The sequence below is a fragment of the Acipenser ruthenus genome, chromosome 1, assembly GCF_902713425.1.
Source record: "Acipenser ruthenus chromosome 1, fAciRut3.2 maternal haplotype, whole genome shotgun sequence".
Classification (NCBI taxonomy): Eukaryota; Metazoa; Chordata; class Actinopteri; order Acipenseriformes; family Acipenseridae; genus Acipenser; species Acipenser ruthenus.
In genome coordinates this window covers 100,327,160-100,351,869 of record NC_081189.1, presented here as the reverse complement: position 1 = coordinate 100,351,869, position 24,710 = coordinate 100,327,160, and the positions used below count along the sequence as shown (strand labels likewise).

Below are 24,710 nucleotides of genomic sequence, written 5' to 3'. Positions count from 1 at the left end.
TCTCCTCAGACAACTCTCTCCTTTGCTTTCTCTGGTCCATGTTCAGTGTGGTGCACACAAAGATACCAAACAGCACAGTGACTACTTTTCTCCATTTAAATAGGCTGAATGACTGATTACAAGACTGGAGACATGTGTGATACTAATTAAAGAAACTAATTAGTTTGAAATATCACTATAATCCAATTATTTATTATCTTTTCTAAGGGGTACCAACAAATGTGTCCAGGCCATTTTAGAATATCTTTGTAGAATAAGCAATAATTCATCTCTTTTTACAGCTTCTTTGCTTTATTCTATACATATATACATATATATTATATATACACATATATATATATATATATATATATATATATATATATATATATATGCGCTTCGGTTGTTCAGATGTTTATGTGACGTACTCAATAAAAAAAAAAGTAAAAAAAGGCTACTAGGTATGAGTATATCTCCGGTCCTTCCAGTGTTAAAATTCCCATCTCTACTAATTAGCCAATTTTATATAAGCTTTGCTACCCTATTTTGTGCCTATGTCCCTAATAAACATTTTCTGACTTTTTATTCTTGTCTGTGTGCCTTTTCTCCTCTGATTACACCCTAGTTATGTACCACTGTCCTATAAAATGAACCTGTGAGAAACTTTGAATTAGCAGGAGCTTAATTGGATGTGTTAACCAAAATTATTCAAAGGGTGCAATTCCCTCAGTAGCGTAGTCAGACTACTGATTTTGATCCTGTGCCATTTTCTGTAAAGCTGACACTGAACGCAGGGGGGTCAATCCAAGTAGGATAGCAAAGTTGATATAAAATCAACTAATTATTACAAACAATCAGCAGCAGCTTCAAGAAATACAGCACTGGTAGCGTGCTGCACTGCAGCGGTTCCCAACCTTTTTGGGCTGGAGCCCCCCTTATGCACACTGCATACAATCTGCCCCCTCCCCCCTTCTTTTTTTTTTTTTTTTTTTTTTTAAATTTATTTTAGTCGTTGCCAATTAGTTTTTATTATTATCTGCCAATTTGGAATGGCCAATTATTTTATTATGCTCAGCTCACCGCTACCACCCCTGCGCTGACTCGGGAGGGGCGAAGACGAACACACGCTGCCCTCCGAAGCGTGTGCCGTCAGCCGCCCGCTTCTTTACACACTGCGAACTCACCGTGCAGCCGCCTCAGAGCTACAGCGTCGGAGGACAACGCAGCTCTGGGCAGCTTACGGGCAAGCCCCGCAGGCGCCCGGCCAGACTACAGGGGTCGCTGCTGCGCGGTGAGCCGAGGACACCCTGGCCAACCTAACCCTCCCTCCCCCCGGGCGACGCTCGGCCAATTGAGCGCCGCCCCCTGGGAGCTCCCGTCCACGGTCGGCTGTGGAATAGCCTGGACTCGAACCGGCGACGTCCAGGCTATAGAGCGCATCCTGCACTCTAGCGAGTGCTTTTACTGGATGCGCCACTCGGGAGCCCCCCCCCCCTTCGTTTTTAATATACACACACAGTAGCCTACTTACAGTATAGGCTATATACTGTAAATGACATATATATATATATATATATATATATATATATATATATATATATATATATATATATGTGTGTGTGTGTGTGTGTGTATATAAATATGTATACATACATACATACATACATACATACACATACATATACATATATATATATATACATATACATATACATATATATATAATGTGTGACACCCTGGGATCCTTCAAGAAGCTGCGTGATGAGATTCTGGGATCAATAAGCTACTAATAACCAAACGAGCAAGATGGGCTGAATGGCCTCCTCTCGTTTGTATATATATATATATAAAGAACATAAGAAAGTTTACAAACTTGTAGTCCGAAACGTCCTGATAATTGATTTGTAATCAATTATTCTACCTTTTTAAGTACCTGAAATATCCTTTTCTTTTTTTTTCTTTTTTCTTATTGATCATTTTGGTACACAGCAGTTTTCCATTTTTTCAAACTTTATATATATATATATATATATATTGTATGTGTGTGTAGTATATAAGAATAATTCCAAGGAAATCAGTTCTTAGAATGAAACACGCCGCGGCGTGGCTTTATTTGAAAACAAAAAAATGCACCGTTGGTGCTAACAAAAACAAAAGAAAAGCCTAAATCCTTTTTTGGGTCTAACTAAAAAGTTAAAGTGTCCCTCTAAACAAGGACAGGCTACTTCTGTTTACCCCGATTTACACACAGGTAACTTATTTTGTTTTCCTTACTTTAGTTTATTTCTGCACAACCAACTCCACTCATGTTCTCAGCAACTCCTCTTCACGTTCCCCTCCCCCCTACCTTCTCAACCTTACCACTCTTAACTCCCAGAAAATTACATAATTAAACAATTAACCTACATCGAAGATAATTCCTGACATCAGTATCATCCTCAGGGTCTTAATGCCTCCACATACCCTTTCCGATATAATAACATACCTTTTTCAACCAAACATAACATTGATTCTTTTTAAACCCAAGTTTGTGGTTTAACCTTTCTTAATCAACCTGTGATAACCAATTTACGTTCATTTGTTAACCCTCTGATTTTACTTTTAAACCTTTTACATTATCTCCACACTTTGTTTACCGACCAGTTGATTTATGTTGTCTTTCCACACTTTATTACTTTTGTTTGTTTAATTTTAAACATCTCCTCAAAGATTTATACAATCCCCACAGCTGCCCAAGTTTGATCTGGAATGTACACTCCCTCACACTATATATATATATATATATATATATATATATATATATATATATATATATATATATATATATATATAACAACAGTGTAAAAGTGCATGTATCAAAATTACACATACCTCTTCCGTTGCCGTTAGTGAGAACCCTGAGCTTGAAGATCCTTTACAAGCGTTGAGATGTCTGACGTTATATTTGTAACAGAAAGTCGTAAATCATTGTGCACATCTAATCTGTTGCGAGCTTTGGTTTTGATGCTTACCAGTGCACTGAATGCAGTCTCGGACAGGTATATGGTTACAAACGGGAGAAGGATTCTAGTGGTTGCATGCAATGTTAATTTGGCTGCAACATTTGCACCCTTAGCAAGCCAGAATTTTTGGTAGCCATACTTCTGAAAGTATCGTTTGCATAGTGAATTTTCTTGGAGATCTGTAAGTTCATGTTCACAATTCAGGTATGCCATTTCCTCTATTTTTGCTAGAAAAGGATCCAACACCCATGTATCTTTAGAAAAGTCTTCCACGTCTGAGAACCTGATTTGAGTTCCTTTTGAAGTGCTTTCACGTGGTTGACAAACATCACAAAAAGATTGTTTGCCCTGAAGTTCTTTTGAAAGCAAAGGAAACTGAGTGAGGTCATCTTTCTCAAGTTTGGCATCAATTGCTTCCTTGCATTGCAGTATGTTCGTGTTGGCCCCTTGTAACCTTTGATTTATTTAACTGAAAACACTAATAATGTCTGCTAGGTACGTAGTTTTTATTAGAAACTTTTCACTGTTAGCTGAGTCAATAAAGCAGATTTATTAGTTCTAAAAACGTTTTGACCTTTTCTTTGAGTTCAACAAAACGAACTAACACTTTCCCACGTGAAAGCCAGCGAACTTCGCTGTGAAATAGGAGCATTTGGTGAGCTTCACCTTCACACATCTCAGCAGAGTAGATTGTTAAGTGACCGACCTTTAATGTAGTTTACAGTTTTAACTACTGTGCTCAGCGTTTCATTGAGGTCCTCACACAGATTTTTACCTGCCAGTGCCTGGCGATGAATCGTACAATTAAATATTACGCAGTTAGGAGCTTTCTGTTTTAAGCAACTATTGAAGCCCTTATTATTCCCCATCATAGCGGCTGCCCCATCAGAACAACATGCAACAAGGTTTTCATATGGCAGGCTATGCGCTGTAAAGTAAAGGTCCACTTCACAAATATCCCCACCTGTAGTTGTGGTGTTATGATTTGTAGACATTAAGATACTCTGCTTTAGTTCAGCTTCATCAATGTACCGCATATACACAAGTAGGACCGCCTCATCTGCCACTGTGGTTGTTTCATCCAGCTGGATAGCAAATTGTGCCATCTGTTTTTTTTGTACAATTTGTTTATCCTGTCTTTCACTGTATTGTCTGATAATGGAATCGTTTTAATCTTATTTGCCATTTGCGGTCCACACATTTTCTCGACCACTTGACTGGTTTGATCAGCTCTTTGCCGATAATGTGTGTTTTTTTGTTTTTGCAATTAAAAGTGAACAGCAAAAAGAAGCTTCTGTGGCCTTCTGTGCATCACACCATTTTTCAAAACCAGACTTTATACTAATTGGTTTGTTTGACATTGCAATTTCTTTCTTTCTTAAAAAGCAGTCACAATCTTTACTTACAGATTCTGGTGTTACACTTATTTCTGTATCTCCATAGAATTCTGTATCTCCGCATGATTCTATGCCTGTGCAGATGCAGTTTTTCAAAGCTGGACGTGGATGCGCAATATTCCTGTGCCCGAGTCCCGCTGTGTTCTCAAGCACAGTCAATGAGTTCTGCTGGAGTTTGCAACAAATATTGAAAATAAGACCATACTACTTCTGTAGCAAATACAGCACATTTAACACCACTGATTTTCTACAGTACGCTCAGCACTCCTGCATTGCTCAATACACAAAACCCTTGATTAAAAGTAACCTTATAAACCTGTATTCTTCTTTTAAAACACATTTTTATTTTATTACATGTAAATACTGTTCACAAACATCAAGCGTTCACATATAGCAATTTTGATCTTCGCAGGCATCAGATCTATGGGGATACTAAATTCTATGGGGATACAGAAATCTGCGTAACACCGGGTGTTTGATTTCCTGGTGTCTTTTTAATTTGTTCGGTTTTATGCTGTCATTTGCAAGTATTTCACCACAGATAACACACTGAGGCTGTGTTTTGTCAATAAGTCCTTCCATAAACTCTAAGGTTAGATAGCTGTCCAAGCAGGAACGTGTTTTCTTTTTTCCTTCTTTCAGTAGCTGTTCGGTTGCACAACACTTAAACATTTTGTATTTCAGACGTTCAATATCAATATGATACTAGAGTTGCGAGCAACTTTACGGCTTCCAAGCAGTTATCGTGAAATTTAAGAGCATTGGTTAGCGCACTATGTACAAAATTTTTCACAGCTATGCTATTCACCATTTGTGAGAAGACGACTTTTGAAAATTGCTCAACATTTTCATTAAATCCAAGATGGCTGCCACACAATGTGACCAAAGGCCGCCATATTGACCATGGCACAACATCCCATAGTCCTCTACATCCGTGTCAAATTTCGTGCATTTTGGTGCAGCCGATAAGAAGTTATAGGCAGTTTTATAGCCAGTTGCATATGTTGATGATGTCATGAATCATGTTTGACCTTTAGGAGAGGTCAGAGGTCACAGGCTATGACATTTTTCATAGACTGCATATGACTTCCTATATGCCTATATGTCACATGGCCGCAGCGCCATGTGAGCAATCTGTTTCAATCTTCAGCAGTTATTACTTTCCAGTGGTCTGTGCAATTGTGTTGACATTGAAGAGCATAAGTGCAATGGTGTTCTTGTTATGGGTTGCAAGAGTTTTTTTACAATTATCAATATGGCCACCAAACCATGTGACCAAAATGTGTCATTTTCATATCACCTGTACTTCACGTGAGTCTCTATGGTCATATAAAGTTTCATGACTGTAGAGTATAGTCTATGCGCGCCACGGCCATGTTTTTTAACGAAAAAGCATGGATTTTACAAACTGTAGAAAGGACCTGTTCATGAACATGTGCGCCAATTTAGGTGTCGATTGACGTTGAGGATTAAGACAAGAAGATTGTTGAATATTTGTTTTTTATAGGCCATTGCTGCACTATCTGCTGCCATTGTCATAGTTCCACCTTAAGTTGTTTTTAACAGCAAGAGTTTTGAAAAATTCCCAAAGTTTCCACGAGATCCAATATGGTGGTCGAACCATGTGACTTTTTCATTTGGGGATGCCAGTCTGGTTGTCCAGCCATAGGCATCTACTTACGTATGCGTTTTCATAACTCTGCGATGTTTGTGCGGAATAATAATAATAATAATAATAATAATAATAATAATAATAATAATAATAATAATAATAATAATAATAAACACAGCAATAACAATAGGCTTCCCCAGCGTTTGGTTTGGAAGCCTAATAAAACAAAAACAAAAAACGTTCAAATTCTAAATACTTCTTCTATAATCGTATCGGCTGTTGTTACTTTCCTCTCCTCTCCGAACACATCACGCATGTTAGGCTCGTGGCCAGGGGCGCTGGAACTTCCATCATATACAGGGGTTACAGTTTTGTTTAATGGCTTTCAGCACCCCCACTTTAAAAATTGTTCCAGTGCCACTGCTCGTGACTGCTCATGAATTATGTATTGCTAGGTCATTCATAATTCATAAGCAGAATGGCGTGTTCAGTTGTCAGGGGGTGGGACAGAAAACGTTTAACACAGCAACATTTTACCGGACCACTCCTCACTAATCAATTAATGCTGAAGAGTGTTCACGGGTTCGGACCAGAAAAAATGCAATGACTTAAATCGTCTAACCTCACAATGGGCCAAGCCTGGCAGACCCCCTGTCACGTTTAGCGTCCCCCAGGTTGGGAAACATGGCTGTACTGGATAGTACTGGTACAGAAAACATGAACAAACTAACAAAAGTGCAAATATTACTTGTATTACTTGTACTAATAAATATAAAAAGAGGAGAAAACAAGTCATCATAATAATAATAATAATAATAATAATAATAATAATAATAATAATAATAATAATAATAATAATAATACTTTAACACATCAAAATATTATCAAATAAACCAAGCACAATTTCAACCAAGGATACACAAACCAACAAAACCACAAATGTGCAAACCTTGCCAATATTAACTATATGTAACTATCTTATTACATGTCTAACTAACCTGCTTGACTTTTTTGAGGATGCAACATTGAAAATGGATAACTGCAAAGCATACGACATGGTTTATTTAGATTTCCAGAAAGCTTTTGACAAAGTCCCGCATAAAAGATTAATTCTCAAACTGAACGCAGTAGGGATTCAAGGAAATGCATGCACATGGATTAGGGAGTGGTTAACAGGTAGAAAACAGAAAGTACTGATTAGAGGAGAAACCTCGAAATGGAGTGAGGTAACCAGTGGTGTACCACAGGGATCAGTATTAGGTCCTCTGCTATTCCTAATCTACATTAATGATTTAGACTCTGATATAGTAAGCAAACTCGTTAAATTTGCAGACGACACAAAAATAGGAGGAGTGGCAGACACTGTTGAAGCAGCAAAGGTCATTCAAAATGATCTAGACAGCATTCAAAATTGGGCAGACACATGGCAAATGAAATTTAATAGAGAAAAGTGTAAAGTATTGCATGCGGGCAGTAAAAATGTGCATTATAAATATCATATGGGAGATAGTGAAATTGAAGAAGGGAACTATGAAAAAGACCTAGGAGTTTATGTTGACTCAGAAATGTCTTCATCTAGACAATGTGGGGAAGCTATAAAAAAGGCTAACAAGATGCTTGGATATATTGTGAGAAGTGTTGAATTTAAATCAAGGGAAGTAATGTTAAAACTCTACAATGCATTAGTAAGACCTCACCTAGAATATTGTGTTCAGTTCTGGTCACCTCGTTACAAAAAGGATATTGCTGCTCTAGAAAGAGTGCAAAGAAGAGCAAACAGAATTATCCCAGGTTTAAAAGGCATGTCGTATGCAGACAGGCTAAAATAATTGAATCTATTCAGTCTTGAACAAAGAAGACTACGCGGCGATCTGATTCAAACATTCAAAATCCTAAAAGGTACAGACAATGTCAACCCGGGGGACTTCTTTGACTTGAAAAAAGAAAAAAGGACCAGGGGTCATAAATGGAGATTAGATAAAGGGGCATTCAGAACAGAAAATAGGAGGCACTTTTTTACACAGAGAATTGTGAGGGTCTGGAACCAACTCCCCAGTAATGTTGTTGAAGCTGACACCCTGGGATCCTTCAAGAAGCTGCTTGATGAGATTCTGGGATCAATAAGCTACTAACAACCAAATGAGCAAGATGGGCTGAATGGCCTCCTCTCGTTTGTAAACTTTCTTATGTTCTTATGTTCTTATGTACAGAACTCACAAAGCTGTGCTGTCATACAAATAGTTTTACCTACGGCAAGACAAGTAGTTTATTGGGTGAATTATCACCTGCCAACGCAGTACATGTGTATTTAATTACCAACAGTAAATATGTATTTATATAAATTGTAAATCAAGTCAGGTCCTTCACTGGATAGTATCATTAAAAAAAAAAAAAAAAACTTCCCACTAAACACAATATACAAAACAAGCTAAAATATTAGGGGTGTTTCTCTACAAGAAAAAGAACAGAAACCAAAATAAACTAAAATCAACATACTTGATTGGAGGATGGAAAAGGGAGGAAAATCAGGGAGGTCGTCCTAAAACAAAAACATCAATTACAGTACTAAAAAAATAAACCTGCCACATAAACATGATGTAAAATGAAAAACATCAATATTGCTGATATGACCATAGGTTAAAAACAACGTGGCAGTGAAAAGATTAATCTGTACTGGATACTACTTGTAATAGAACCTGTGTTGAGAGAATCATAGACTACATTTGCATACCAAACATGGACAATAACTCAACGTCTACCATCTTTATACTACAAAAAAAAAAAAAGAAACTTAAAATGTCACATGATCTTAAAAATCAACCACATTGTGTCACAAATCAATGCCACAGTCACCAACACATCAACGTATAGGTTTTATATAACCATGTTAATATGAAGTCACTACCTTAAATGGTTCCTGTGGCGACAGCAGATTTGTAAATTGTTATGAAAGGGGTCATTTTTCTTGTACTACACCTGCGATCGAACTTGACCGAGAGAATCACAGTATATAGCCTATATCTCAAAGCATTTATCATCCAAAAAGCAAAAGAAAAGTCACATGACCCAAATATAGCCGCCATCTCAGGCCACAGATCAAAGTAAGGGTGGTGTTAGATTTTTCCCAGGTGAGTTTCCTTAACACTGGAATTATCAAATTGCAAACAGAAACAGTTTAGGAGATTTTTAGAAGTGTCAGTGGCAAATTCATACAAGCAGTCTTCCCACAGCCTCTTCTTCACTTCCTTGCCCTGCTCCTGCCCAATCAATACAAAAACAATGCTTCTCTTGGCATAATAGTAGGTGAGGTGAATTCGAAAACATCCAGATAGGACATTCAATCTAATCTATAATGGAAACAGAAAAGCTGTTTTGATGCACTGAATACAAAAATTTAACAGAATTACAGAAAGAAAAAGAAAAACATTTCAGATGGCTCCACAATGGCTAAACTAACATTACAAGCTGAATTGAAAGCACTGAGAATGAAACTCAAATTACGTAAAGTGGCATTGTTGTTAAACATAAAAGTGTCATAAAGTTGATGGGTAAGCATTGCTGCAATATAGGTGGCACAGCTGGATCACTGCAGCACAGTGTTCACTTGCGAGTGCCCTATCAGTTAAACAACCAACCAGGTAACAGCACTTGCCCAATGCCTTTTTGTATTATAAATATTTCTCATCTTTTCAAACCTAAAGCATACTTATAAACTTCAGTCCAAGAATGTTTTTTTTTCATCTTCTCAAGTGGAAGCACGATGGTTTATAATGTCCTGTGTCTGATTCCTGCCTAGACCCTCATAAATCCATGTTTGACAAAGCTAACTGACCACATTGTATGAACAACCATAATTAAATTACATCAATCCCTGCTGCCTCCTCCGATCTACTGCACTGAGTTTAGTATGTTAATGATGACACACTATTTACCGTGGTTTTAATGAGACCAGTGCGCAGAAAATAAACCATTCCTGATGCACACCGAATTATAAGTTTTAAACATCAACGAGGTAAGATGTAATTTATTAAATAAATAAAAACATAAAAAAAACAGATACATACATACATAGATAGATAGAGATATACAGATGATAGGTTTAGTAGTAAGTTAGTCCATTTTTCATGTTTATTTTCCATTTTTACAGATCTGGGCATTTCCTATTGTTTTCTAGCTTTTTCAAAATCATATTGAAAAATCCATATAACATGTGCTCAGATTAATGAACTGTTTGAAGTTGGATCAATAGGTGCTCATTCATAGACCTGCACTCCTGACACCTGCTGGTCACAGCTATATCATTACCACACGCTGCCTGCAACCAATTAGTTTCTTTCATGCCAACAAGGCTCTTTTTGATAAATAGGCTATCTGACAGACTACCTGTGTAGCTCGCCGGGGCTTCCCAGAAATAATTGAATCAAGTGACCATTGCGTATTTTACAAATATAAAACCAGTTAGCACTTTCCAATTCACGTTTTGTGATTTATGCTTTCTGGATGAAATTAATATCACATCTTTTGCAAGTCCACAAAAGCCTCTGTACTTACATTAACTGGACCATCATCTAAAACTGTTACTGTTAATTGGTGTTAATGGGACACACACAAAAAATAAATAAATAAAATGTTATGCTGTTCTGATCCATTTCCCTAAAGCAACATTAAAACTGCAATATCATCTTTTCAGTTATAAAATGTTGTCAGCGTAATACAAACCTGTTCAGTCAATCGATTTTTCTCATGCATTCTGGTACTTTGCTTTAGTCAGGTAAAAATTATAAAAATGAAAACGGGTCACTGTGGCCTTTAGAAAATACAGTGCATCTTATCCACTTGAATTTATCACCAACTGTCATAATGTAGTATTTATACAGTATCTTAGGCCAATAAATATCCAGTTTAACAAATGTTATCCTGTTTTGATCCAGGTTTAATAGTTTATTCCAGGTTTTATATGCATACTCTACATCAAGCCAAACAATGATAAATCACATTATATGTCACTGTGGTTTAGTGGATGGCTTACTATAACAGACCTGTGTCTTTGCCACTTGTGTTTTTAGCAATAGTTTAAGCAATGACATTAGTTTTAATATAGTTGATTAAAAAGTGTGTAAAATGTCTCTGTTTTCTGGTACCAAGCTGATCCAGCTGGCGGTGCATCATATCTATTCAATAGTTTAAACAGGGGTAGACAACCTGGGCTCTTCCAGTCCCTTCCACTGCAAGACTTTGTTTCAAACAGGTCATTAATTATTGAACTTCAGCAAGGTTTTCTTTTTATGTCAGTTACTTCTGCTTCATGTTATAGTTCTACCAGTAGAACACGTGGCTAGGTAGATTTTTTATTTTATTTGTTCAAGTACTGTGGTTTATTTACTGTAGTTTATTGTGGAACAGCACAGAATAACTCTTGTTTGTGGTTGGTTTCGAATCCTTACATTGGTTTAATATTACATACTGAAATATGCCATATTTGTTAGACTGTTCACACCAACATGTACACCGTACTGTGTGTGTACGGTGATGGAGAAGCTAACAAATTGTGCTAAAACAGGAAGGAATTCCAGAAGATCAATAGAAGCGCACATTCATAATCTTCAGGGGACTAAACAGACATCCCTTTTAATGTGTTTGCAGTGCAAACACAAACACATTCTCAAGCGGAACAGTAGCAACCTCAACAAGAAAAGAGTTTCAAAGTCTGTGATAGATAGGCCAGACACACAACTTCTTTTCTTCTTTCTAAATGTTTTGTATCCTAATTTGCAATCATTAACTAGCAATAAATACAGCTGGTTATCAGACACTTTATATGTACATTAACGGGGAAGGTGGTGGCATAGGGTCTGTATTTGGAGGTTGTCAGGAAAATGAAAACGTCATCCCCGATGAATACCCGATGCAGTCAGTACCTGACTTAATGCTAAATTGTTTTAAGTAATTTGCAAAAAACATAAGTATATGCATGTGGACAACATCATTTTTAATCCACAATTTTAACAGTAGTTGAAGATAAAAGCATCGCTCAAGTGAGATGCTTTATGACAAGGAAATATCTTGTGTTCCTCAGGAGGGTAACCCAAACACTTTTTTTTATATTCCCCATTCCCTGGATAGACCATAGGCTTCTTTAAAAGCAGTATCCCTGATCAAAACCAATCTGTTCACATGTGATAACACCATCCCTAGAGTAAGAGTTTTCATTTTTTATACAAATGCTAAAGGCTGAAAAATGCAAATAAGTTGAAGTACTAAATGATGACCAAGCAGGGAGAAATATATTTTTTTTTTCACAAAAAGTAAAAGGGCTTTTTCAGGGAGAATTTAAACTTTCAGCATATAACCATAAAATGGGGAAACTTTAAATCCCTATGGAGCAGTAATGTGTAGCACTAAACCTTGGGTAATATACAGTAAAAGTCTACCTCCTCATAATGACCAGGTTTTTTTTTTTTTTTTTTTTAATTGAAACAGGACTTTAATAATAAAAAAATAAAAAAATGAATAAAAAATGAATAATACCACCTTCGAGTGCACAGAAACACATTTAATCTCAAACATGTATTTTTACTTTAAAACATGTGTGTGTGTGTGTGTGTGTGTGTGTGTGTGTGTATGTGTGTGCGCGCGCGCAAGCCTTGCTTTCAGGTGATTTTGTACTACCTTGATTATTTGACTTAGAGAGTGAAATTGCCCCAACGCCTCCTTTCCTGTCATTAACCAACCAGCTACTTCCCCTATTGACAGGCATGCTTTGCAGCCAGTAACAATCTTTGAGCATAAAGATACTGCTGGGACGTGAAACAGTAACAGACTTCCTAGGAGTAAGGCAGGGACACATAAATAAATCAAGCACAACCAAAGTGGAATTATTTTGTTAGCTACTATAATTTAAAATGGTTCATAAACACTAAACACTGAGTAGCTGACAAGTCATTATCTCTGGCTGAATTTCTGAAACCTTGGAAATCAAATACTAAATGGCATTCATGGCAATCAATCACAAATTCCCAGTCATGTTACACTTCAAAGCCCTATGTATTTGTATGTAAGTATTTTTTGTGATTTCAGTGAGAATTTGACTTTTAGAATTGCAGGCCCGAAAAGCACAATGATGTGGATTCGTCAACGTTTAAACACAAACATAAAGAACATAAAACAGAAAAAAGTTAATTAAGTTTAATTTTGTTTGTAATGATGGCATTCCCTCTATGATTCTATATTAGTATTTTTGAATAAATAAAATTGTGCATAAAACCATCTAAAATATGACAATACTCAATGTGTGTGTGTCTACTGTGTTTGTGTGACTCAATTGTACAACATGACCTCTCTGTACAGTTCAATAAAATCAGAAATATATCTGGTATTTCAACAGTTAAGTACGGAGCCCGGGAGGGGACATGAGAGAATATATATATAATATATATAATATATATTATATATATATATCGTGTGCACGTCTTACTATCTCGTGGCCACGAAATAATATCTTGTGCGCACGAGATAGTAAGTCGTGCACATGAAATATATATACATTTTTTCTCTCATGTCCCCTCCCAGGCTTCATAGTTAATCATGTCATTGTGCAACTGCATTTATAAAACTCAATTTACATAATGGTTCCTAAGCAGTTAGTACCGAGTCTTTTTTTCCACAGTAGACCATGTGTTTAAAGTGATTTAAATACTTCTTTAAGACTGGAAGAAAAAACACTGCTGAGGAGCCCTTCTATAGTGCAGCTGACGGCGTTAGGTTAGTGATTTTCAGCCCTAGTGCTCAAGTACCCCCAACGGTCCAGGTTTTTGTTTTAACTAGGAACTAAACATTTGCTTTGAAGATGCACTGTTTTCCAGTGAATAAATGACATCACTTAAAATACACCCTTTAAGACTTTAACAGTCAGTATGTGTCCCACAAAAAAATATATATATATATAATAATTATGCTAAATTTCTTATTTCTGCAATGAGGTGCACAAGACGGGGTTTAAAATTGAATGACAGGTTAGATCTGGTCATCCAATTTGTCAGTTTCCTCGTGATACTTAAAATGTACCTTAAGTGGTGAAACAGTGAGTCCTGCACAACACAAAACAAAGAGAACTGGTTGAAAAAAACAAACCTGGATTGTTTGGAGTACCTGGATTGCTGTGCTTTTGAAGATACTATAGTATGCATATGTTTAATAAAAGCCCTTTCCAGGAATCACCAGACATATAATGGCTATAAATACAGAATGCAGCACAGAAAAACAGATTTTTCTTTCAAGGTTTTTATTTTTTTGGAACAAGTAATTAAAATAAATCAGTATTATGCATGTTGTGAAAACACAGCATGCGTTAAACTCCCTTAGTCTTTAATGAAGAAGGATACATGTCGTGCTCCTCAATTTATTTTTTTGTTTCATATTTTAATAACCAAGAAATGTTGGACACAGGATATAAATCATGTGAATGGCAAATGATGGACAGATGCAGAGAGGCTGGTGTTAATTTCATGCAAATATTTAACAATGGGCAACAGACTTAATTGGTAAAATCAATATAATGAGATATGCAGCTCCTCTTGTTGCACTGCAAAGGCATGCATATGAAACACTATAGGAAGGCTGTAATACAATAGATCATACTACAAAAAAGCACTGACAATTTTAAGTGAAGAAAAATTATGTATTTTTTTATTTATAGCTCATATTGTATCATATTAAACAGTACTTACTGTCTTGTCATTTACTGTACAGGGTTGTTCATAATTTATCCAGGACACATGATTATTTTATTATATTATTTAAATAAAAACTAAAATGGCTGACTCAAACGGTCCAAGAAAGACCTTTCTTTATTGCCATAGGGACAGTCTCCTCAAGAGATGGACACACATACAATTTTGCTAAACTTTATACAAGACTGTATATAGTACTGTAGATACTGTACATATTTTATCTGATAACAATTTAATGTTCCATCAAGTATTTGCTGTCTAGATGCATTGCTAATTACATATTAAAAGTATGAGTGTGTATCTGCTGCCCCTTTTGAGTTTCGGAGGTGCTGAAGAGATGGCATTTCTTTGGGGGCTCATCACTGAAAAACCAACAACCCTGTGACACTGACATTGCATATATAGTATTTGTTGTTGTTCGATAATCTGGAGAAACTACAGAGAAGGCTATAACTACAGTGGTTCAGGTACAATATGGCATTTTTTTTTTTTTCTTTTTGGCGTCATGAAACTTTTTTCTACATTTGGTGCCATCACATTTACATCCATGGTCACCAATAGGTAATATGTTGGCACAGTTATTTGTGTGCAGCGAGTATCAAGAAGATATCTTGAATGCTTTGAAAGATCTGACCTCTCAAACATGGCCGCTTTTCACTGGTCGTTTTCATCTGTCACGGGGACCCTCCCATTATAGCTAATGTTTTGGGATTCTTCCTAAAAAGCTTCAAGGTATGCGATATCAAAAGAATCTGAGGATGGTGAGGAAGATCTCCAAACTTGGTTAATTTGATGTGGAATGACCCTACATGGAATACATTTTAATTTATGCATTATTTTGCCCTTTTTTCAAACACAACAGACCTGATTGTAAAAACTTGACAAGTGGATTTTGAGTCAATTTACTCAAAAGTATCAAAGTACATTCACTTTTAAAATTCCTTTACTTTTTATCATGCTTTCATTGATTAATAGTGTTTTTTTTTATTGCAGTTTTGTGTGTGTTAAGGTGCTTTGGTTACCTACCATAGACATATGTAATCATCCAAAGTGTCTTTAAATTAGTGACAGCACAATCTAGTGCACAGCGTACACTGCCAGCCAGGGGCGCTGGAACAATTTTTATAGTGAGGGTGCTGAAAGCCATTAAACAAAACTGTAACCCCTGTATATGACAGAAGCCATGCAAAGCCAGGGGTGCTACTGCACCCCTAGCACACCTAGTTCCAGAGCCCCTGCTGCCAGCAGAACTAAAGAAAACGAAAGGCCCTTACTTCTACAGACACCTTGGCTGATCTTGTCGAGGTTACACATGTTTATTGCAGTCACCTAGAACTAAAGAGTAGCTCAGATAAAAGCACCTTCACACAGAATAAACAAAAAAACAAACAAATAAATAAATAAATAAATACACACAGTATATGAGTAATTGCAATTAGAACCACTCAGAATTATAGCAAACACTACAAAAGGTTAAACAAATATTACCTATACTTTAATGTCATGTTTTGCTCATTGAAGGTGTGTTGTGCACATGAATATGCACAAATGGGACTTGCTTTTTAATTCCTGAAAAATCAGGTCCAATGTTGGCAATCCTAGCTAGGCAAATTGATTGACCCTTCACCCAACATTACTTTGTGAAGTGATTGTTATTACTTCCCGTAGCAAAGGTTAATGTTAGGTTATTAGTTTATGACAGTGCTAAGACCAAGCATTGTAGAGTTCATGAGTGTTTAAGGTAAAATGACATGAAAATACCAGTGGATTCTCCACTACTCTTTAAAATATAAATGATATGAAAAAGGTCCCTGAGAAGACACTGATTTTACTTTAAAACATCAGCAATTTCTGTGGAAACTACACAAAAAAATTCACCTTTAAGTCATGTCATATTCTGTGAACTCAAATAAATAAATTGACAAATAACTTGTTAGTAAAAGAATTATATTTTAGTGTAGCAGATGTAATAGATTTGAATATATTAAACAATATATGAAATGAAAGAAGTTATTTACAAACCGCTAACCAAGATCATGCAACAGTCTCCTGACACAGAGGTTGTACCGACAGACTGGAAAATTGCAAACGTAATACCGATCCACAAAAAGGGAGACAAAACCGAACCAGGTAACTACAGACCAATAAGCCTGACTTCTATTCTATGGAAACTATAATAAGATCCAAAATGGAAAATTACCTCTATGGTAACAGTATCCTGGGAGACAGTCAGCATGGTTTTAGGAAAGGGAGATCGTGTCTAACTAACCTGTTTGATTTTTTTTTGAGGATGCAACAACCAGAATGGATAATTGCAAAGCATACGACATGGTTTATTTAGATTTCCAGAAAGCTTTTGACAAAGTCCCGCATAAAAGATTAATTCTCAAACTGAACGCAGTAGGGATTCAAGGAAATGCATGCACATGGATTAGGGAGTGGTTAACAGGTAGAAAACAGAAAGTACTGATTAGAGGAGAAACCTCGAAATGGAGTGAGGTAACCAGTGGTGTACCATAGGGATCAGTATTAGGTCCTCTGCTATTCCTAATCTACATTAATGATTTAGATTCTGGTATAGTAAGCAAACTCGTTAAATTTGCAGACGACACAAAAATAGGAGGAGTGGCAGACACTGTCGAAGCAGCAAAGGTCATTCAAAATGATCTAGACAGCATTCAAAATTGGGCAGACACATGGCAAATGACATTTAATAGAGAAAAGTGTAAGGTACTACATGCAGGCAATAAAAATGTGCATTATAAATATCATATGGGAGATAATGAAATTGAAGAAGGAATCTACGAAAAATACCTAGGAGTTTATGTTGACTCAGAAATGTCTTCATCTAGACAATGTGGGGAAGCTATAAAAAAAGGCCAACAAGATGCTCGGATATATTGTTAAAAGTGTTGAATTTAAATCAAGGGAAGTAATGTTAAAACTTTACAATGCATTAGTAAGACCTCACCTAGAATATTGTGTTCAGTTCTGGTCACCTCGTTACAAAAACGATATTGCTGCTCTAGAAAGAGTGCAAAGAAGAGCGACCAGAATTATCCCGGGTTTAAAAGGCATGTCGTTTGCAGACAGGATAAAAGAAATGGAGATTAAATAAAGGGGCATTCAAAACAGAAAATAGGAGGCACTTTTTTACACAGAGAATTGGGAGGGTCTGGAACCAATTCCCCAGTAATGTTGTTGAAGCTGACAGCTGCTTGATGAGATTCTGGGATCAATAAGCTACTAACAACCAAACGAGCAAGATGGGCCGAATGGCCTCCTCTCGTTTGTAAACTTTCTTATGTTCTTATGTTCTAATATATTAAATACAATATTAAGGCATTGTAACATTGGGTACCTCATAGATCAAATCCAGCTAGGGATTTAGAACTGCATTTCTTCTAACCATTGTTACTGTTCACAGGTGCATGCTCAAGTGTGTTCTTGCTGAGCACTTATATTCATCGAGACAACAATTCATCATCTCCAAGACAGTGTGTACGGAAGGGTAACAGCATTATGCGCTGTAAAGCGTGTACCTTTCCACCCTGTATGCACCATTGCCCTGCACTGTGCATGCTTAGCTAACCAATTTTGCTGAGATTTGAATAAAACTGCTGGAAGGGTCCGGCTGTTGTTCAAGAAGCGTGCTCATCAAGAACTGAAACACAGTTGCAAGTACAAGCTGATGTGTTTACAGGTGGCACTTGAGTCAAATGAACTTCTGGATGCCTGCGTTGGAATCTTCCTTGGTTCAAAAGTAAAACAAAGTTTTGGGGGAAGCACAATTTAGCCCTTAGTGGACAGTAGTCCACATCACAAAATCACCACCCAATTCAACCTAATCAGCAATGGAAGTCTTGTTCAGAGCCATGGATTGGAGAAGCACAGGTAACATAGAAAGCTGACTACCTCACTGTTTAATGAGAACCTTCAACCACAGCCTCTCTTTTTGAAACTGCCTAGAAGGGCATTAAAGCATAGCTCCACCTAGAGTTTTCATTGCAAACATACAGTGGACTAGAGATACCAACCCCTCTCCCCATATTACGTTATTTTGCTGTCATCTGCAATTTATCACAGTCTCATATTACAGTACATTTAATGTGGATTTATGCCAGTGAAATAAACACATAGCCCATATCCATAGCAGACAGTTAAAACTGCTTTGTGAAGAGCTTTACAGATATGACTGTATGAGATTCCAGGAAGCAAAAATTCCCTAGATATATTACATATAAACGACATGCCTACATTATACACTGTTAAACATACATATATATATATATATATATATATATATATATATATATATATATATATATATAATTACTTTTTTAAGTTAAACACAAGCATTTAGTGTTCTTAGTTCAAGGTTTGCTTGTTTCGCTTTTTTTTTTTACTTGAAGGCATGCTTTGACATTGACTGATGTATAACATTGGTATACGACAGTTCTAAGTATTTTTAGTTACTATTTTGACAAAATTGTCAAATTCAAAACTTTTTCAAGATACTAAGCTGCAAGAAAAAACAACAACTACTTATTAACTGTGTTGGCATGAGGTTTCATAAACTTGAATCACTCTTCGCAAGGCAAAATGTGTCCCTAGATAAATGTGTGGCTAATCTTTATGGCTGGACACTGTTGTAATATTTCAGAACACTAGTCCTTCTTATCTTTATTTGTAGGCCTGTAACTGTGGGGTGTTTTCTTTTGTCTATCGTGTTTATGTATTATTAACATGTAGGGAAGTGTGTGGTTTCTTGATCCCTTGCTATGATGTGTAACTTTACACTGCAGTTTCCTAGAAACGAGGGCTCTCTGCCACTGCTTTTCCATTATATCTGCAACACTTCACCTCCAAAACTTGCACATCCTTAATGTGAGAAAGTTGTTATAAACCAGAACTCTAGCACAGTATTTCTCCCTTCCAAATGATATCTGAAACAATAATTACTCCACAAAATGTGGTACACTACTAGTGAACAATTGCATGTAACAGTTCTCTTGTCATCTGCATCATCCTCATGACCGAACGACCTTAGGTACAGTAGTACAGTACGGTACACAGATAGATCTAGTGAAAGGTTATATAACCTCTGAAACAGGTGCAGATTCACAGAGCTCACGAGATTATGTAGGATGTACTTCTGTTTTGTTGCGCAGGGTATGAAGTTCACTTGTGTTGTTCTGTTAATGTTTTATACTTTTGCTGTTCCACAAATCCTAGGTGCTCACACAAATACTCAAGAAGATGTAAAGTATTTAATTACACAGCTATTACGTTTCGAAAAGTGGGTTTAAGTGTTTGTTTTTTCCCCAAACTGTATAAAATCCTGTGCCTTAAAGTTAACCTGAACACCGGTAACCCCCCCCCCCCCCCCCCCCCCCCCCCCCCAAAAAAAAGACAACAACATATATTAACAAGTAATGCATCATTAAAGTGCCCACAATAAAGTAAACCAAAAACGCTAATTTCCGATAAAAGTTTAGTTCGTTATATATAATCATGAACCTGTTTTTGTACAAACTGTACCCTCCGGGTTTGCGTTTAATTTAAACTTTACTTTAGTGAGGCTATTTGTATTGCATTTTATTAAACACGAACCTAGCAACCTGCTCAGTCATTCTAGGAACACATAACTATAGTATAGTAACAACACAGTTGCTAGTATAAGCATACCAATTATGCCAGTCCTTACCTGGTCGTATGTGTTTTCCCAGGTGTAGTTGAAAAAACAGGAGGAAAATAAATCTTCAGACAGCCTATAGTCTGCCATCCTCTGCAATATCAGGATAAATTGATATAGTTAGCTATTTTTATTTATTTATTGTTTCCCACAACGATTGGGTCTTCCTCTGACGGCGCTGTGTACTCGACTGCCAAGCTCAGAGTGTTGCTGCTTAGCTTAGTCACGTGGGTGCCTTCTGTCCAAAGCTAGGAAAGCGCAGTTACTGGAGCAATATTGTACTTTTAATAAATGAGATTTGCCAGTCACAGTATCTATTACACTGGGTGTTCAATTGTATCCTGTTAAGGTCCTTGTGTGTTATATTTAATGCTATTTTTATGTTTTTTTTGTTTTTGTTTTTGTTTTCCCAAAGCCTCTTACCAGTAAACAGTTTACATAAATGTTATCATTTTTTTTTTATCATTTTAAAAATCCAATATACAGTTGTATAGGCAAAGGGTACCAATATTTATGAATTAACTCCATTGACTTTCATAGAGTTGGTAAATAACATTGTTTCAAATAGAGGGTATGTCAACTTTTGACGACAACTGTATATATTATATTTCTCATACTGGGCATCCAACAGATATTACAATTCCAGACAAGGTGTTTAAAGCAAATAATCAAACAGCTGACCTTTTTTTTAATGTACCCTTTCTTTCTTGGGCCATTTTAACCCGTGCCTCAAAAAGCCACAATATTTCCTTCAAATATTTAGAGTATATGTCAAAATTAATCAAAAATAGCATTTGTTATAATTTGAGATGGAGGGAAAATAGTCCCTGCAGAAAGTATTGCAGCAGTTGAAATTAATCTGCTTGTGCTCAACACAGCTTTGGTGAACCGCATTACTTTCTTATACTGTAGCAGCCAGTCGCAGTGTGGGAAATAATTTGCTTTAACACCAAAGGGCTTCACACATTAATACTTAAAAGTGTTTGTAGTTTTTTTATATTTTGATTTTAAATGATGCCATTAAATAGTAAAACCAGTAACGCTAGCACATTTTCTACAGTGCGTTTTGCATTTAATTCATTTTCCTCGTAACATCAAAGGGCACCCTTCTGGATACCAGGCATGAGTTCTAAATGGAAGATTAACAGGGAGAGAGACTTGGTCTTTAGACACCCATGCAAGTAGATTTAATTCAAGGCCCAGATCTGAGCATACAAAATGCAGTTTGAGTGAACATTCTGCACAAAGGGGACTCCTATCTCAGTATCACGAAGTACATCAATCTATCACCAATAATCTATCTATTACAGATTAAATTACATTAGAATTTTGTTTGCTATAGGTTTGTAACGAAAGTTATGAACTCAGTGAACAGGCTGTTTTTTTCACATTATAAAGCATGTATTGAAAACAACCAATAATAGTTAAGGGTTATTAAAAATGACAGTACTTAGACATTTATAAATGTGCTGTACAGACAGTTAGTCAGTCAGCCACACACACCCATACTGATACTATCAATAACCTGTTCTAATGATTCTCCTTAGCAATTTTCATCCCTGTTGGAGAGCAGATTCTCCAGATAAATGTAAAATGTAAACAGAAACTGCTGGATGCAGAGCCTCAGCTATATATACCTCCAGGTCAACATATGATGTTCTCCTATCACCACAGAACCTAAACCTCTGGGTAGGAGAGGATCCCTCATGTCCTTTGTGTTCATCACCTGCAACATTAAGGCACATTTTGACAGGATGTAAGGTGGCTCTTAGCCAAGGATGGTTTACTTGGCGCCATGACCAGGTGCTGCGATGTTTGGCCTTAGCACTGGAAGACAAGGGTAACATGACCAATAAGTTGCCACCTATTCCATCAAAACATTACACACAAAATAGAACAAAAGAGAAGCCCAGGAGAGCAACCACCAAGAAAAGGTGTTAAAACCAATCCTCGCCCAGGACAACTGGAAGCTGCTAGAGACTGGAAAATGTTGGTCAACATCTTATTTTTCCACCTGAGATTGCCACCACTAACCTTCGACCAGATATTGTCTTGTGGTCTGGATCAGCACGCCTTGTTCACCTGGTAGAGTTAACAGTGCCATGGGAGGATGATGTAGATGAGGCGTATGAGAGGAAAAAACTGTGGTATGCTCAGATAGCCGCTGAAGTGAAACAGCGAGGATGGAGAGTCCCGGTTTACCCAATGGAGGTGGGTTGTCGAGGATTTGTGGCACACTCCACAATCCGGTTTCTCAGAGACGTCAGATTCAGTGGCCAAGAGTTGCGTCGCACAGTGAAGAACTTATCTGAAGCAGCAGAGAGGAGCAGCAACTGGCTGTGGTTGAGACGGAAAGATTCTTGCTGGGGATCTCAAGCACAATAGAAAGAAAGAAACGCTGATGTACGGGTAAATAAGCTGGGCTGAGTTGAGTGAGGGATGGAGGGGGGTGATGCTGGGATGCCAGAATCTCCGTCGAGCCCTCTTGAGGTGTCGTGGGCTAGTCGACGAAACACCGAGGATGGAAGGTGCCCACTTGAAGACCCCAGAGATGCACCCTACTTAGCTCAATCCAGACAGGTGTCATGCTGATGCACTGGGGAGGCCGCACTGTGGTTGATCCCCGGAGCCAGCATCGCAGCCGTTGTGTGTGCTGATGCGCTAGGGAGGCAATAAGCTGATTCCTGGAGCAAGCATTACACTTCAGCCATCAACACCAGACAGGATATCTACATCATCATATGGATGGAGACACAGATGGATCACATTAGTTTACTCTAAAGCTACGTCTTAGTTGGTGCTTATCTTGGCGAGAGCCGAGTTCAAATCAGCATGAAGTTTTAACATCTACTCTCAGTTTCAGGAGACTTGGTTTCAAGCCACTGCAAGGCACACCTGGGGAGACCTGGGGTTTGATGTATCAAAGTTGCCTCAAACTAGGTCTCCTGAAAAAAAAACACTGCAATACATCTCCCTCATTTTTTTTGACAAACCCCAGAGCTCAAAGACAGCAATGTTGTGTTCATTCCTCAGTTCTTCATTATTGAGACAATGAAAGTGAATAACTTTTTTTTAATCTCTAGAGAATCAACATTCTTGACAGCAGTGTGTGCAAACAAAGATTGATTTGGGTAATCCTTTCAGTAAGATTCAAAGCAACCACTAGGGTGCAAAACCAGGGTTCCTACAAATATAAATTTCAAGGGGAAAAAAAAGAAGAAATGTCCTAAATAACCTAAGAAAACACAGCTGCAAAAACGTGCAGTGGCACAACATAATCTGAATTATGTGTATATTAGCAGAAAACAAAAGCCATGCAACAATAAAATGTAAATAAAAAGAATAGTAAAAATATTCCACCACCTGTTTTACCAGAATCCAATTTTGTCAAGAGGGGATCTGGTATATTTTATACTCGCAATCTCTAAAGCAACTATCCATGGTGATCAGGAGATAGTATGGGATCCTTTGGTTTGACTACTTTAATCAAGGTACTTAACCAGAACAATGTACATTTGGTCAACACAATTAAATAATGCTACAGTGGCACACACCATTTCCACTTTTTTATTTGTCAGATGCTCATTTTATTAAATTTAACTGCCCTTTACATTATAGGACTATGCACATTGGTGTGTATATAAGAAATCTAGGATAGAGCTGTAGCTGGCAAAATGATTCGGCTCAGACGTATAAAACTTCTGAGCTGAAACTTGCCCCAAAAAAGCGATTCAAACCTGTTAAAAAGCATTAATTTAGATTGTATTTAATGAAATAGGTGTAGGGGGGCTCCAGAGTGGCGCATCAAGTATAGGCACGCCACGTGGAGTGCAGGAAGCGCCCTATAGTGTGGACGTCGCAAGTTCAAGTCCAGGCTATTCCTTTGCCGACCGAGGACGGGAGCTTCCAGGGGGCGGCGCTCAATTGGCCAAGCGCCGCCCGGGGGGAGGGAGGGTTAGGTCGGCCAGGGTGTCCTCGGCTCACCGCGCACCGTGCTTGCCTGTAAGCTGCCTGAGAGCTGCGTTGTCCTCCGACGCTGTATTATTATTATTATTATTATTATTATTATTATTATTATTATTATTATTATTTATTTATTTCTTAGCAGAGGCAACTTACAATTGTTACAAGATATCACATTATTTTTACATACAATTACCCATTTATACAGTTGGGTTTGTTTTACTGGAGCAATCTAGGTAAAGTACCTTGCTCAAGGGTACAACAGCAGTGTCCCCGATGGGGATTGAACCCACGACCCTCCGGTCAAGAGTCCAGAGCCCTAACCACTACTCC

The 24,710-nt window shown here is 37.3% G+C and overlaps 1 protein-coding gene across 1 annotated transcript in view; it reads right to left on the bottom strand.

Annotated features, from left to right (window-relative positions):
* The window catches only part of LOC117421442 (peroxisome proliferator-activated receptor gamma coactivator 1-alpha-like), a 276,291-nt gene extending 255,670 nt beyond the window's left edge, over nucleotides 1-20,621 (bottom strand). Inside the window, exon 1 of the mRNA XM_059032682.1 lies at nucleotides 20,427-20,621. Coding sequence (XP_058888665.1) covers nucleotides 20,427-20,504 — 78 coding nt within the window. The 5' untranslated portion in view covers nucleotides 20,505-20,621. The remainder of the gene's footprint in view (nucleotides 1-20,426) is intronic.
* Nucleotides 20,622-24,710: the final 4,089 nt, after the last annotated feature.